Genomic DNA, 17,400 nt, shown 5'->3' on the forward strand with positions numbered 1-17,400 from the left:
ACATCTTTGTTCCGTCCTTTGCCATAGAACTGTGTAGTACCAATCTTTCCTTTTCACTTCAATACAAAAAACACTAGATCTCAACAATCTACCCTACACAGAGTCATTCCCTCTTGATGAATCTATAATATTTCTCAATCTTGAATAGAGTAGGTTATTGAAAAAATACATGATTGAGTCTAATATATATATATATATATATATATAAAATTACTTATTTTAGTAGGGAAAAATTTAAAATATCACCATAACGGTCCTCATATACAACTCAAAAGACCCACTCAATTAATTTTAGCTTTAGTTTGCTTCTACCCTTTACATACATATTAATGATCATACATAATTTTGAAAAATTCTGGCATACAAGTAGTTTAGTATTTCTCATATATTTTAGAATATTTCTATTGGAATACTTCTCCCTATATAGCAACATTATGGTTTAATCCATACTTCGATGGCTGATCAGCACCCTTCATTTTGTGCGAGACACCGAAGTTTGTGAACTGCTTTGACAGGGCCCATCCAACCTTGCCAACAGTCTTGTTAATGCAGTCATAGTCATATGCATAAAATAATGTATCCGATATGCTATGTTGCACAGATTTTATTTCACAATGTTATGTTACGTGCCTGCATATATCTCACTTCAAATACATTTTATTATTTTATTTTGGAATGAATAATTCAGAAATGAAAAACTAATGACAGAAAAAGACACCATGATGGATAAGCAGTAAGCAACTATTTATTCGACAATACACTGTGAAAATTTGTCTGTAATTCCATAGTTACATTCCTGTCAGATAGTCATATGTAAGACAAAAGGAACAACATAAAATTATTTGCTTATAGATCTGACATCATATTGTGTGGAGCAAGCCGTTCAATACAGAGGGGGATGTGCTTTCATTCCAAACATCACTGTCAAACTAGTGCGTGTAAGCCAAAATAAATGATGATCTCTTGATAATTGAGTACAAACATTCTCCTCTTTTTTCTTCTTTTATTTTTTTTAAAATGTTCTCTCTAAGGATACTTTCTTTAGGCCAAAAATATATACCGGTATCTTATTAAGTGCGCTTTTTTTGGACAGTGTTTGACTCCACATTACTCAGTCAGATCTACCAAGGCACTAATGTAACCTAGGTTACATGTTAGAATATTACAAAACCTTACTCAATTGTGCAAAAATCAGTTTCGCTGCTTTAAATAAATAAAATATTGTGAAAAAAAAAACTCTCGTTGTTGTGAAGTGGCAAAGCATTTAAATCAAGTGACTATCTGTCAAAAAGTAAGGTCTTGAACCAGAAATCAGTGCCAACTTCTTCACAATTCACAGGTCATAAAGTTTTATTCATGTATTCATACATATTCAAAAAGGAGTTTGGACATTTTGCACGCAGCAAAATATTGCAAATGTTCACAGGCACGGTAACTTCACACAGTTCTTTGCTATATGTGACTAATCAATGTAAACTCCAACGATGATGATGACAAATAGGATGACAAGCACTGCACAGATGGCAAGATAGACCATTTTCTAAGGCAAACAAATCAACAAAGACAAAAAAAAAAAATCAGTGTACATGATACATACAAAAAAATAGACTGAATATGTATTTTAACATTAATTTTGTTTGTGTTAGCTAAAGCATGTGCAACAATTTCATGTTATTTGTTAGAAACAAATAAAGTGTCATAAGTGAGAGCTTTTAATAATTTGAATGAATACATTTCTTTTACTCTGTCACCACATTAAAAAACTGGTTTGAGATGATAAAGTAAAAGTAAATAACATTGTTAGTGATTGGGGAATGTGTGTTACCTTTGAAACCATGGTTAAATAGGATTGGCTGCAGCAGAGGTGGTGGTGGCAGAGTTAGTGGTGGTTTTAGCAGACAGGCCCACAGATAAGCCGACAATAAGTGCAACCACAAGAAGCACGACCAAAATAATAAGAGCAAGAATTATGTATTTCTGTACAAGACAAAAAAGAGAAAGTTACTCTAGTATGTGACATTAAAATCAAAACATGCACATGAACCAATGAGGTATGATATTATTGATGTTTGATGTTATTTTTCTTTGAAATATAACTTTTTGTCTTTTGCAGAATAAAGAAAGTCATATGGGTTTGGAATGCCATGATGGTGAGTAAATAATGACAATTTTCCTTTTTGGGTAAACGATTCCTTTAACATAAAGGGATGCATGATAATAAATGTGTTGATCATCATAAAACAAGCAGCATCACTTAGGCCAGTGTTTCCCAACCAGTGTGCCGTGAAAGGTTGTCAGGTGTGCCATGGAAAATGATCAAATTCCACAAAATAAATAAATGCATGAAAAAAAAATATATATAATAAATTCTGGGTTACAAACTCCTCACTTTACGGAGAAATTCGCTGTTTTAAAACCATAATCAGACACTTTTTGTGATTGTGAAATGATTAATGTGCAAAAGTGACTGATATTTATATGCATTAAGAGTCATCACATGACTCGCGTCAGTGCTGCAGAATACATTGAAGTCTATGAAGTGACGTCACACCAAAGTGTTTGTCACACACACGTTTTTACTTCACCAATAATATCTTTGAGATACAAAGCAACAAGAAATATTTAAAAATTGTTTGTGGAGACATTGAATGTCTCATAATTTATTTTAATTAAATTATATTAATTTATCGTTTACGAAGAGACCAACGTTATTTAATTAATTAATTGGAGTGGTGGTGGCGTAGTGGGCTGAAGCACATAACTGGCAATCAGAAGGTCACTGGTTCGATCCCCACAGCCACCACCATTGTGTCCTTGAGCAAGACACTTAATCCAGGTTGTTCCGGGGGGATTGTCCCTGTAATAAGTGCACTGGTAAGTCGCTTTGGATAAAAGCGTCTGCCAAATGCATAAATGAAAATGTAAATTAATTTAAACAATTAATACCTAAACATAAACGAGTCCTTTTATTTCTTTCTGCCATCAAAACAACTGGAAGCTTTTTTCTCTTTTCCAAATACATGTTTTCAATGTTTATTGTGCACATCTCCTGCTTTTTTACATAGCAAACTCATAAAATCACCCCTCTGCGACGCTTTCTGCAACTCGTCATGTGGAGGGTGATGCGGCGGTTGACGCTGGGTTCAGCCCCCAGAACCGAAAACTGCCATGAGAAGTCGTCTGTCCGAGGCAAAGACACAAAATCTAATGGCAATTGCCTCAGCATCAGTCTCCCTTGATGCGTTTGATTACGCACAGGCGAGTTTAAGTCAATGCGGACCAAGAGGAAGATTTGATTTGTTGATTTAGTTCGGTTCAGTAAATTTTTACGTGCTTTGTTCATATTTTAATCGTGTTTGTTTTTGTTATTGTGTTGTTCATATGTCATGTTTTAGTGGTCTCTGCGGTCACTGCGGGGTTGAAAACATTCATCTGCTTAGTGTGGTGTATGTGTTGTTCATCTGTCCTCTTCATTAATAAATGAATGCATAATCTGCTATATGCTCGTCCTGTAAGTTCATGATTAAGATTGAAAATGAGAATGAAAATAAAAAGCTATTAAATGTTTTATTATCAGTAAAATATGACAATTAAAATGATGGGTAATAATAGATTTTCAAAATCTATTAAAAGAAAATCTATCAAAATGACAGACGATGAGAAAGTTTAATGCAAGCACTGTATGCGACTTTTTTTTTTTTGGCATAGCCAAATTAAAAACATTACAAGGAAACACGTTAATAAGATGGACAGAAAACATGGAAAAGGAAAAATATTGATGATGGTTAGCCTATGTGGGATAGTGGTGTGCCGTAGAATTTCTTAGTTGTAAAAAGTGTGCCGTGACAGAAAAAAGGTTGGGAAAAACTGACTTAGGCATTTATAGTATCTGGAACATCCATTGAAACATAATGAACAATTGTTTAAATATAATAAAAAAAATTTTAAAAGTGAATTTTAAAACATAATGACTTATCTGGAATATGTACACACTTTAAATGTAATTTACAGTTGCAGAAACTTTGTAAAAGCCCAGGATTTATGAATAGATTTTCATACATTTTTACCTTTAACTGGGTTCACATAATTTTTCCTGCAACTGTAACTGCCAAGCAAGGCAAAATTAAAAAACAACTGGATCCTTTCAAGTTTCTCTTACCCTGCGGGCTCGTGTCTGGTACCTCACAGCTTTCTTGGTCTGTTCTTTAGCACTACCAATGTATTCCACAGCATTATTTACATTTTTTTCAATGTTGTCAATCATTTCACCCTGTCCAACACAAATGAGCAAATTAAGGAAAACATTCTGAATGAATTAGAAAATGAATAAATGACAATAAAGACATCAGGGCAAAGCACGAAGGTCACACACTGTACCTGAGTCTCCACAAGCATGGCCATGTCCACAAATATGTCATGTAGCTCTTTAATGCTGGACTCCAGCCGTAAAATGTCTTCATGCCTTGACTCGATCTCATTAAGGGCCTGAAGAGTTATCAGGGAGTCAGAGATGATCTGAAAACATAGTAGATGATCTTTAAAATATTGTACTTGTCATTATCTTCTACATCTGGAGGAATTTGGAGACAGTGACATTACAGCACTTACATTAAAAGGACAATTACAGAAAATGCCAGAAAAAGCCACCAGAGGGTGCTAGATCTAGGCAATTAAAAAGGTGTGTTGCTCATGTCATGCCAACATGGACCTTGGTCACTGCAGCACTATCTTTAAATTTTGACCAGAATAAGGAGGAAGCTGTGAGGGATATACTTGTGGTCTCTGCAATGTGTTGTACTGTTATTTAAAGTATTAAAGAAATGTTAGTAGACAAAAAAAAAAGTTGTTAATTCATTGTTTTACAGAAAATCAACGTGATATAGTAGTTATTTGTATGAATATAGTACTCATTTCTTTTGTAATAAATACCTCAAACCTTTTTTATTTATTTTGGCATGCGCTACACAATTTATGACAGAGATTGAGGAATACTAAAGAGGTTTGGGCACAACTGAGGTACAGGGGGTGGAATAAGGTCCTTGGTCACTAAAGACCTGAGGTATGCGTTTAAGGTTTAATTAAGATTGGAGGTGTAATTTTGAGAGGGGAAACTCACATCAGAAGTAAACACAGAGTGGCTTCCAGTCTCCAGCATTTCTTCCAATTCCTCATTGGTTGTGATTCTTCCAGCTACAAGATTAAAAAAAAATGTAGAAGATTAGAAAATAACTGCAACGCTCATTATCCAGGCAGGGTTCCCACACGCTTTAAAGAATACATTTTCCATGGCCATTCCAGTCACTGATTGCAGGATAAGGATCTTCAGACTTATTTGTCTGAAGGATCTTCAGACGTATTTGTTAACGGGTTTGACTAATTAATTGATAAGAACCGATTCAAAAGAAACATTTGCTCACAGAACATGATAATCAACAGGTGACCTCGTGATGTTATCACGTAAAATGATTGAATGTGTATGAATTTTGAGGTGTCAATTTTCTAGAGCCTTTCTACAGCCAATAATGAAAACAGAAATTCTCATTATTGAGAAACTGCTGAACTGCTATAGTGAAAAAGAAAATGGCAAATGGAAAAAAAAATTATGAATTAAATAACAATTCAGCGAATATAAATAGAATTATTAGCCACTTTATAAAACACGATTGTGGGGTCAGTCTGCAGTTTGTGTTGATAACAGTTTTTGCACGCGCTCAGTCACTTTAAGCATGTATGTGCAGAGTCTCTCTTCCACACCTGCTTGTCAGTGCCATAACGCAAATTAACGGAGTGTCTGTTTTGTCTTGTTTTGAGGGCACTGTATCTCTGGTGTGTGTGTGTGTTCACTAGGCGTCCAGTGTGTCATGACAATCTTTGACAGAGACAACAGAACAGATCATCATCTTTCTATACAGTATATGTCATCAACAACAAAAAAAAAGACTTCTCAAATTTGTCTTTTTTTTTGTGGTGTATTCTGCTGCAGTATGTGGTCTACTTGTGAAATTGTGGATCTTTAAAAAAAATTTAAATAAAAAAAAAACACTTCTACAAGAATTTTGCAATATATCTATATGCAATGTTTTATTTTACTTGTGTTAATTACGTGTCCATGATGTATTAAACAGCATATAGTGTATTCTGCTCACCTTATTAATATTAAAAAGTAATTAAAATATGTAATAAAAAAACATTTTTTTATTACAAAAATGGCGCAGCCCTCAAGGTAATGGATCCTGCTTTCCAGCCCCCCCGGCTTTCCAAAGTTGAGTACCCCTGATCTATAGGCTTCTAGAAAACTGCCTGGTCCTGTTTAGACCATTATTCACTTGTTGAATGGTTTCATGTGCGCAATGTAGTCAAGAGTAAACATGAAATGGTGACCAGCAATTGCTAATAGGCTAGTCCATTTGTATTGTTTGGCTTTGTGTCATGGATCGGTGTACTTTGTGCTGGTACATCTACACATAAGAGAGTGTGTGTGTGTAGTCTTCCTAAGTGTGTGTTGCGGACCGTATTGATTCAGCTGGGAAAATGGGATAGAACAAAACATTGGCTGAGACCAATGTAAAGGTCGCTGGAATATACACACACTTTATTTCATTATGGCCCCTAAGCAGTGACCAATACACATACATATTGAAACTTCTTGCAAAAAGTATTTAAGGTGGTGTATGTGTGATTTTAGCACCTCTACCTCTAAACAAAATTGCAAAAAGTACTTTACAAACCGATTACTTGAACACTTCCTCTGTCTGCCATTGGCGAGTCAAACAGAAAGTCCCACCCAAGACCGGCATCATTGGATGAGCCAACGTTGCTGTCAGACTTCTGGGATTCTCAAACCAACAAAGAAATGTTTTTTAAAGAGCCGCAGTTTATCCAGTGTTTATAGTTTGAGGACATCAACATACCAACGTGTATGTTGATGTCAACCAGAGTTTAGCTCTAGCTAAAGATTCCCTGCAGGGCACATATCACTATACACTATTTGAACCCAAAATATGACAAACTGTTTGAGCATCTCAATAATCTTCCTTCATCTCTTTGACTTATCACAATATCAATTCATATATTTGTTTGCTACATAAATCGTTGATGCAAAGTACAATAACACACATTTAATTTCAGGGATTTTTTTATTTAAACGTAATGTTGATGTAACTAGATCTTTATGCAAATGCGATGGTCACATGATTTATGACTCACTATCCCGGTCATGCAACAGTCTGCCACAGCCCAATAGTACAGAGTTACGGGAGGATCCCAGGAGCCCTGTTGCCCAGGTAACGCTTGCCTTACAGTCTCCTGTGTCAACCTGCTCCATCTCATGTGTCGTAAAGCAAAAAAAAATCACCTCATTAAGTCTCTCCCACTGGGACTGATTCACCGAGTCAAACAGAAAAGTCCCACCCAATTCCAAAACAAGGGGCAACACCTACATTTGTTCATAATATTTCCCTCATGACTGACCACACATTACTTAAATTATATTTCATTTACAGCATGATAACAATGCAAGGCTATTGGTTCACTCTAAAGCAAACCAAAAGGTAACCTCTGTAGAGCACTACACAACAAAGACACATAAAACAGCACACAAACGACCAATAACACTTTTTTTTTCTGAACCAGGAACAGATAGTTGCTGTTGAACACATTGAAGGGCTTGTCTATTTTTTTTATTATTATTTTATTGTCAATAGCCTTACTACTAGAGGTCGACTGATATATGATTTTGCTAAAACCAATATCTAAGGTGGTTGAAAATGAAGACAACTGATTAATTGGCCACTAGTTTTTCAAATCGATTAACAGAATGTTAAAAACTGTCTTTGTCTTTCCTTACTATGATGGCTACAGACATAAAGGCTAAGATGCATTTTATTGTTCAACCAAAATCAAAATATTAAGCAGAAAGAAATGAAGATTGAGCATAATGTGGAACTTTTAATTAAAAATAAGCCCAAAACACACAAGAGACTCTTATTTGAAAATTACAGAGAAAATAATTTGGAGACACAATGCATGTAACATTTTTCTTTGCACACACTTGCTTCAATTTAGAACACTTGATTATCTAATCAAAACAACAAAATATGCATTGAAGTTAGGATAAAAATATAGATGAATATTGTCAATGATGAAAAATGTTGATCAGTGGCATTTTCTCAGAGGAGGCAGTGCCGTCATAAGTTTACATACACCTTAGCCAAATACATTTAAACTCTAAACAATTCCTGAAATGTGATCATAGAAAACATTACTTGTATTAGGTCAGTTAGGATTACTACTTTATTTTAAGAATGTGAAATGTCAGAATAATAGTAGAGAGAATTATTTATTTCAGCTTTTCTTTCTTTCATCACATTCCCAGTGGGTCAGAAATGTATATACATAATTAGTATTTGGTAGCATTGCCTTTAAATTGTTTATCTTGTGGAAAGCTACCCAAAACATTTGACCCAAGCTTCTCAATATGTTGCTGGAATGTTGGCCCATTCCTCCAGACAGAACTGGTGTAACGGAGTCAGGTTTGTAGGCCTCCTTGCTCACACATGCTTTTTCAGTTCTGCCCACACATTTTCTATCGGATTGAGGTCAGGGCTTTGTGATGGCCACTCCAATACCTTGACTTTGTTGTCCTTAAGCCGCACAACTTTAGAGGGATGCTTGTGGTCACTGTCCATTTGGGAGACCCATTTCTGACTGTTCTTTATCTTCCTGGCTGATGTCTTGAGATGTTGCTTCAATATTTCCACATACATTTCCTTCCTCATGATGTCATCTATTTTGTGAATTGCACCAGTCCTTCCCACAGGAAAGCACCCCCATGCTTCATGTTCTTCACCTTGCAAGCATCACCCTTTTTCCTCCAAACAACGATGCTCATTATGGCCAAAAGTTACATTTTGGTTTCATCAGACCAGAGGACATTTCTCCAAAAAGTAAGATCTTTGTCCCCATGTGCACTTGCAAACTGTAGTCTGGCTTTTTTTATGACAATATTGGAGCAGTAGCTTCTTCCTTGCTGAGCAACCATTCAGGTAATGTCGATATAGGACTCGTTTTATTGTGGATATAGATCCTTGTCTACCTGTTTCCTCCAGCATCTTCACAAGATCTTTTGCTGTTGTTCTGGGATTGCTTTGCACTTTTTGCACCAAAACTACGTTCATCTCTAGGAGACAGAATGTGTCTCCTTTCTGAGTGGTTTGATGGCTGTGTGGTCCCCATGGTGTTTATTCTTGTGTATTATTGTTTGTACAGATGAACATGGTACCTTTAAGAGTTTAGAAATTGCTCCCAAGGATAAAACGGACTTCCACAAGTTTTTTTTATCAGAAATCAGTTCTTGCCGATTTCTTTTGACTTTCCCATGATGTCAAGCAAAGAGGCACCGAGTTTGAAGGTAGGCCTTAAAATACATCCACAGGTACACCTCCAATTGACTCCAATTAGCCTATCAGAAGCTAATTGCCTAAAGGCTTGACATCATTTTCTGGAATTTTCCAAGCTGCTTAAGAGGCACAGTTATCTTAGTGTATGTAAACTTCTGACCCACTGGAATTGTGATATAGTCAATTAAAAGTGAAACAATCTGTCTGTAAACAATTGTTGGAAAAATGTCTTGTGTTATGCACAAAGTAGATGTCCTAAACGACTTGATAAAACTATAGTTTGCTAATATGAAATCTGTGGAGCGATCAAAACATTTGTTTTAATGACCTTCCCATACAGAAATATGATATATGGCCATGAACTTTTAAACTATAGTTCATATATTTGGTGAAACATATTCAAATGACACTTTGATTTGGGAACATTTTACATATATAAGAAAACAGCCATTTTTTTTGTAGTGTTTTAAAATACATGTTGTTGCATACATGCACAAGTATGTGACTTTTTATATCAGTGAAAACCATACATGAACATACATGTGTTTTACATAATATTAAGATTAAGATATAAGATTTCTGTATGGGTTTCAACTGAAAATTATTAAAACGTCAAATTTACATTTACATTTATTGGACAAAAAACAAAACATAAATTAACCCTGAGATAGCACTTTCCCTACTCATTTCAAAAGTCCACCACACACCACTGATTTAGATAAAGCAAATCCCCATGTATTTGTTTTGATTTCACCTACAGAGAAACATGGAGGATATATTTATATATATAAAAAAAAACTATTAGCAACTATCGGCATATATTAAACGAATAGTTCATCCAAAAATAAAAATTCTCATTATTCACCTACCCTGATGCTATCCCAGATGTATGACTGTCTTTCTTCAGCAAAACACAAATTAAGATTTTTAGAAGATTCAGCTCTGTCAGGACCTTCTAATGCAAGTACACTGGTGCCAGCACTTTAATGGTCCAAAAGTCACATTTAAGTAGCATAAAAAGAATTAATGAGACTCCAGTCAATCATTGAATGGACATTGACTTAAAGCCACAACCCTCACATTTCTTTTTATTTACGATTGCGAATCTTCAAGGAACTGTTTTCTTGTTAAAACTGTCAATAATCTATAGTCTATAAGGCAATAGAATACGTGATGGCTACTACACATTTGGGCATCTGCTTTATAATGTTTAGTGCTCTTGTCATAATAAATGACAAGGAACCCAAAAGCTATTTGAAGCGGACAACACACAACTGTAAAAAGTCTAGTTTACAGGTTTTATAAGTAAGCAAACGTTATGTACAAAGATATGTGTGTGTGACTCACTGATTTCCAGCTGTCTCTGAATCCTGCTTTTGCTCTTTTCTCTGAAGGACACTTGGGTTTCATTGTATTGCGTCATCACCTCCACAAACTTACGAGACAAGTTAGAGTACTAAAAAAAACACAAGAGGGAGTCAACAAGGGAGGGATAAGTTTGAGATGAAAACATAACAATGAAGGATGACAGAAAAAAAAAGAAGAGAGATTCAACACCTGAGTTTTCTGAATGCGTACATCCACTGCGGCACAGTTTATCTGGTCATCTGGAGGTAGACTCCGTTTCATTGCTAAAGAGAAATTAGGGAAGAACTCAGTCACTTCTTTGGCCATTCGATTTAACATCTGTATCAAAAATAAACATGTCCAAATCTTTATTAAAGATGACGCGTGTCATCTCTGCGCCACGAGTGTCAACCAATACGAAATTGCAAACATAATGAATGTTTTCAAACAAGTTTCCCAAATTCTCTCATCAGTTACTCACCCTTATGCAATGCCATATGTATATGACTTACTTTCTTCTGCTGGCACAAGTGAAGATTTTTAGAAGAGGTTCTCACAATGCAAGCAAATGGGTACTAAAACTTTGAAGCTTCAAAATGCATATAAAAAGGCAGCAAAAAAGAAATAGTGGTTTAATCCATATCTTCATAAATTAAATAATAGGTGCAAGTGAGAAACAGATCAATATTTCAGTCCTTTTTGTACTATAAATCTCCACTTTCACAGTCTTTTTTATTTTTTTGCGCATATCGCCACCTACTGGGCAGGATGACGACATTATAGTAAAAAAAAAAAAAAAAAAAAAAAAAAGACTTATTTTATTGATCTGTTTCTCACACACATCTATCATATCCCTTATGGAGATAGGAATTTATCCACTGGAGTCTCATGGATTACTTCAATGCTGCCTTTATGTGCTTTTTGGAGCTTCAAAATTTTAGTACCCATTAACTTGCACTGTATGGACCAACATAGCTGAAATATTCCTCTAATATTCCTTTGTGTTCAGCAGAAGAAAGAAAGTCATACAAATTTGGGATGGCATGAGGGTGAATAAATGAGAGAATTTTCATTTATTGGTGAACTATCCCTTTAACCATTTCTCTCTTTTCTAAAAAAAACAATAACACTATCCCACACATCCCACAGTTGAATTTTTTTCATGTATCAGTATAATTCTGAACCGTTCTCATATTCTCATCTTTACTCATGCATGACATTCTACTCACATTTGAGACTGGTCTGGACAATATTGGCATGTTTCTTGATTTCTACTGTGAGTTGTTCCAGCTCTTCTTTAGTTTCTGAAAGCAATATTCATATTTAGTCATATTAGGGATGAGAGATTTTAGAGCATTCTACGGAAACACATACTGCATGCTGTTGAAAGGCTTGCAGATTGCTACATTACTGTGTAAATTTGCTTTGGTTAGTTTAGAAACAACAGTTGGCCTCAAAACAGAAAATAAAAGGGCTATTTTAGGGCCTGATGTTCATTTGATGTACAATGCACAGACGACAGATTTAAAAAAGAAACAGTCGATTATAAAAGTTGAGTTTTCTTTCATCACAAATAACAATTCTAAATAAAATACTGCCCCGGTAAAGCCCAATCTACAATAGGACATGTCATGTTGGAAAAATAATGTGTTGTGTTATATGGGTGAATTTAAATACAGACTGGTACATGAAAGGAAATGTGACGGTACATGGCCTTGTTGACAGTCTCTTACGAGGGAAGGAAAAACACTGTACATACGTTAGCACAATCCCCAAATGGATCGTTACATTATACAAATGTTCTTGGAAGAAAGAAAAAAAAAACGAAAAAAAAAAAAAACAACACACTGACTCCTGTAGATATATTACACTTGTGTGTAGAAAAAACCCAGCAAGGAGCAGATACGCTCACACCCTCCTAGATGTCTTTATCTCTGTCTCACATTCCTCTCTGCATGTGCCAAACATGGTAATGTAAACTCCAAGTAACAGCCCCCTCCCCACTGCCACATGCTTAATTAATCACAAATTAATTGCATGCCCAAACTTGACTCCCTAGAAGGTATGTTTCCCAACTTTTAATGGGATAGAGACCCCTTATAGCTGGCCTGATCATTTTGAATTGTTTGATATTATGCATTATACCACAGTTAGTTCTAGACCTCTAATCAGTTTGGACAAGCGATGTTCTGATAGGGCAGATGTATATAGAACAGCAGTGGGAAACTTTACTCTTTGTATCGCTTTGCTTGTAAATGTCTCAGCAATCAAGACTGTCCTTTGCCGTCTATGTATTGCATGTCCTGCATAGGCTTCGTTTTGCACTATTTTTGTTAGCCAAAATACCTGGCCATATTGTGTCTAAAACGTAAGTTTGAACTGTCGTAAAACAGCCAGATCATACTCATAATTATGCTGTTGTTTTGAATATGGAGCCTTGCACCATTCGGAGTAAACTCTAGAAAATCCCAGGAGATCAGCAGTTACAGAAATATTCAAACCAGGCCATATGGCACCAACAATCATACCTCAGTTGAAATTACTGAAATAAATATTCTCACCATTCTGATGATTAATGTGAACAATAACTAAAGCTCCTGATCCGTATCTGATAGATTTTATGCATTGCACTGCTGCCACATGATTGGCTGTTTAGATGATCGCATGAATAAGTGGGTGTACAGGTGTTCCTAATAAAGTTCTCAGTGAGTGTATATATATATATATCTATATGAGTGTATGTGAGGGGACATTTCCCCACAGCAGTTTCCTGGCTGCTTCAGAAGTGTACTTGTATGGAGGGATGTGATATTTCTGGCAGTAGGAAAACTGGGCAGAGGAAATTCAATGGTCTTGTACTGTTAGAAGGCTTTGTGCAGCTGGATAAAGAGAGTAATAAAACAACGTCTTTGTTTGTAGCACAGCCCTGAGTATTATTTGTTTATTGTGTGGACCAGAATGATCAAAAGACAATGGTGAAATCACCACGCAACAGCAGAGTGACGCAAATGTAAAATGCTCAATGCTCATTATGTACCAATCACTGTACATAAGCGGTGTAGGGAATTGTGAAGCATGGGATTTAATAAGCCTGAAAAACACATATAATCATCATAATATTAATCCATACGACTCAAGTGGATTAATTATTGTCTTCTGAAGCGAAGAAATTACTAAAAAGGTTTGCTTCCAGCCAGCACATAGATGAGGGTGGAGTTCAAACTGCCTCTCGCATTACATAAACATATAAGCCTCCTCTGCGTAGATATTCACAAATAAATACCTTATTAGCAGCTGTTCCTATGGACAGCGATACTGTTTCCACACAAAAACAGCTTATGCAGTGGTCAGAGGCATCTCCTCCACTCACTTCAAACAAATCTCTCCTTGTTGACATATCCAAACCAGCCAAATGAGGCATCCATGTATGAATCTCTATACTCCTCTTTTGTAAACAACACTGCACTTCCGTATTTTTTTAAACTTCACATGTCAGTTCTTGTCAACGTGCTTACATCGTGCTATTTGACCAAGACCCTCGTGTTTTAAATTTTTATCTATTCCTTACACACACCTATTGTTTACCTTCAGAAGACATAAATTAATCCACTGGAGTCATATGGATTACTTTTATGATGTGTATATGTGCTTTATGAAGCTTCAAAAATTTGGCAGCCATTCACTTGTATTGTATGGACCAACAGAGCTGACATATTCATCTAAAATTCTTCGTTTGTGTTCTGCTGAAGAAAGAAAGTCATACACATATGGGGTGGCATGAGGGTGAGAAAATAATGAAATTACATTTTCATTTTTGGTTGAACTGTTCCTTTAAACCAGGGCTGGATTGGTAATCTGGCATACCAGGCATTTTCCCAGTTGGCCGAAGCATTTAGTGGCCAATCAAGTGTGGACTGTCCATCGGGAGAACCGGGAATAAGCTGAAATGAGACGCTGCGTTATACAAAACGGCGCCGTGGTACGCCGAAGGGGGCAGCGATATGCAGAAAAGGACAACGACCTTTTGGGCCAGTATCTTTGTAAAACCCCAAGCTGATTTCTCTTCCCAGTCCACCCCTGCTTTAAACAATACACTAATTGCAGGGACAGCTCTAGAGCAACCTGGCATTCAATAAAGTCTCAAGAGCTCAATGGTATTAGATCTTAAGTACCCCCTTGCAAGGTTTGAACCTACAACCAAACCACTAGCTCGCACCTCCCAATCATTTAAAGCGATCTAACAAGCTCTTGTTTCAGCTGTGCCATTTGCTCAAATTTCACTGACTTTTAAAGGGCCATTAAAGGGAGAGTCAACACAAAAGATGTTAGGTAGAATATGAATTGTTTTGGGTGGAAAAATGCATTGAAAGTGAATAATGACTCAGTCTACCGAACACCTTTTGTCTTCCTCAGGGAAAAAAACTAAGTCATACAGGGTTCTGGGTGAACTATCCCTTGTGACTTACTCTCATCAGGGTTGGGGGCCGAAAGGATGATGCTATGTTTCTTCTTCACCTCATTCACCAAGGAGGAGATCTTATCAATGACCCCTTTGACCTCCTCCACCTTAAACAAAGCAGAGCACATCTCAGACACTTCTCTTATACATGTCAGTGGACCACTAGTTGTGGACTAGCCATCTCCATTGACTTAAAAAATTATACAAGGGGCAAAGAGAAGAATCATAATAAGCACATTTCATAAAGACCAATGACTTTACCTTTCTGAAGAAGTCCTGCATGAAGACATCTCTCTCCATGGACAAAGCGACACCCTCATCTTCACCGACACCTTGCCTGTCCTACAATAAACCACAAAGACAATGATGACTCAAACATAGGGAAAGACTACAAAACTCATACAAGGATGAGTAGACAGAAAATAGCTATTAACCAATGCATGTATGTGGCAGTTACTTCATACTGTATAAAATGTGGTGTTTCAGTGACTAAAACCACTCATATCTCTATAACGTGACATTATTGACCCTATTAACAGTGAAGTAAAGCAAGTTTATAGCACAATTCAAACACAATGGCAATTCTAGGTGCATAGACAGGCATAGTTATTAAAAATAGAAACACATAGGCCTACACGTCAAGTTAAAAATCATTCAAGAACAACGAGAAATAAAAAGTCAAGTTTTTAACATATATTTGACACGGAAAGAAAAATAAATAAAAACGTTACATTTAAATGGAATATAAAGGAATAAAAAGTATTTAAAAAATAAAGCAGTGCATGCACATGTAAACAGACATGTGGTTTCGACTAGTTTGATTGATTCGTTTATTAATAATCACTTCTCTACTTACCGACTTCAATTCAGCCAGTCGGTCCCTCATAACAATGCCGTTCGGAAAGTCAATTATCCTCTGTTAATTGTGCACATCCGCTGCGGTTCGTACGCGTAAAAGTCCATTGCAAGTTCTGGTTAGATCGCGACAAATGAATGCATGTCGGAGAAAGTAAACTAAGCACATAAATGAAGTAACCACTGACCTTAGTCCTTTTCAGAACAAAAACACAACAGCAGCTTACAAATAAAGTGTTTTATATTCATGGAGTCATCCAGCTAGGAAAATGTTTTTGTCCGTTCAGTTTCCATCCTGTCATTTCACCGTCTTGTCACCAATGGACGGATTTCTCCTCTGCGAGTCTGACTAATGCTGTGGGCGCACCTATACGAAACACTGCGGTAGTACCATGGCAACAGCGTCCTGTAAATAGGCGAGTACAAATATATTATATGTATATCTTTAAATGTTTAACTATTTACTGCGTGTTCAGCTGTAAATTATAGCCCAGACCGCTACCTGCTGAAGTAGACCGTGGCTAACACGATCACGTGGTGACTGATACTTTTCTCTGCGCTTGACAGGATGGACCAGTAACAGATATTAGTGATGGATTAGGTATTTAAGGCACTTTACAGCGATAGCAAAAACATATTTAGATTTGTATGAGTTACCAGTTCATTGAATTATTAGATTTAAACTAATATCAATCTTATGCAAACATCTGCTGTTAGAAAACTTTTGAGGTTTAAATGTGGCTCAAAATACTTTTCTGCTTTCTGAACCCAGAAAACTATAATACCATTTTTAACATTGGATTGGCCACTCTGACCTGATTACAGTTTCCTCAGCTTTGGTTCTTCCTGATTTTGTAGGGATTTTTCCTTAACACGGTTATACAAACTAAAATAAAATTGCCATTGAGAAGTATGAATTGCCCGCTTTCTTCTACAGTAAAGTAAGTTTGTATCGAATTACCCTTGCAGAGCTATGCAACTCGCAGGTTAAGACTTGCCACTACAAAGCTACTTGGTACCAAGAACCCAACATGACTTTCTAGTTTACAGCAACGGTTTAGTCTTCACCAGAATTAGCAAATGTAAATGGTTTTGTCTTAAAGGGATAGTTCACCAAAAAATTAAAATTATTTAATTTACTCAACCTCATGCCATCCCTGATATGTATCACTCATTTTCTTCTGCAGAACATAAAGATAAAAACAAAAAACCCTCCGCTCTGTTGATCCTGTCAATGCAACTGAATAGTGGCCAGGAATCTTAAGGTCCAAAAAGCAGAATAAAAGTTATCCAGTGGTTAAATCTATATCTTCAAAAACAGATGCTGTGGTGAGGAAAGAG

The 17,400-nt window shown here is 36.2% G+C and overlaps 1 protein-coding gene across 2 annotated transcripts; it reads right to left on the bottom strand.

The window, feature by feature from the left end:
- Positions 1–769: 769 nt before the first annotated feature.
- Positions 770–16,552, bottom strand: LOC127621015 (syntaxin-2-like). 2 transcript variants are annotated; one of them, XM_052094424.1, is made up of 11 exons: positions 16,061–16,552; positions 15,466–15,546; positions 15,212–15,311; positions 11,975–12,049; positions 10,956–11,029; positions 10,746–10,854; positions 5,117–5,190; positions 4,378–4,515; positions 4,160–4,270; positions 1,826–1,977; positions 770–1,540 (listed from the first exon to the last, which is right to left on the bottom strand). In XM_052094424.1, exons 1-10 carry the CDS (start codon positions 16,088–16,090, stop codon positions 1,840–1,842), a joined length of 930 nt encoding a protein of 309 aa, XP_051950384.1. In that variant the 5' UTR covers positions 16,091–16,552; the 3' UTR covers positions 770–1,540; positions 1,826–1,839. The 2 variants fall into 2 exon arrangements, with proteins under 2 accessions (XP_051950384.1, XP_051950385.1); XM_052094425.1 differs by lacking the exon at positions 1,826–1,977.
- Positions 16,553–17,400: the final 848 nt, after the last annotated feature.

This window comes from Xyrauchen texanus, chromosome 27 (genome assembly GCF_025860055.1).
Source record: "Xyrauchen texanus isolate HMW12.3.18 chromosome 27, RBS_HiC_50CHRs, whole genome shotgun sequence".
Classification (NCBI taxonomy): domain Eukaryota; kingdom Metazoa; phylum Chordata; class Actinopteri; order Cypriniformes; family Catostomidae; genus Xyrauchen; species Xyrauchen texanus.

Bases quoted from the DNA above. Each gene is read 5' to 3' on its own strand.
- LOC127621015 (XM_052094424.1), bottom strand. From the start codon at position 16,090: ATGAGGGACCGACTGGCTGAATTGAAGTCG. The intron at 4,516-5,116 runs GTGAGTTTCCCC...CTATGTTTTCAG, and splicing joins ACTCTGTGTTTACTTCTGAT to ATCATCTCTGACTCCCTGAT. The intron at 1,978-4,159 runs GTAAGAGAAACT...TGTCTTGTACAG, and splicing joins ACCAGACACGAGCCCGCAGG to AAATACATAATTCTTGCTCT.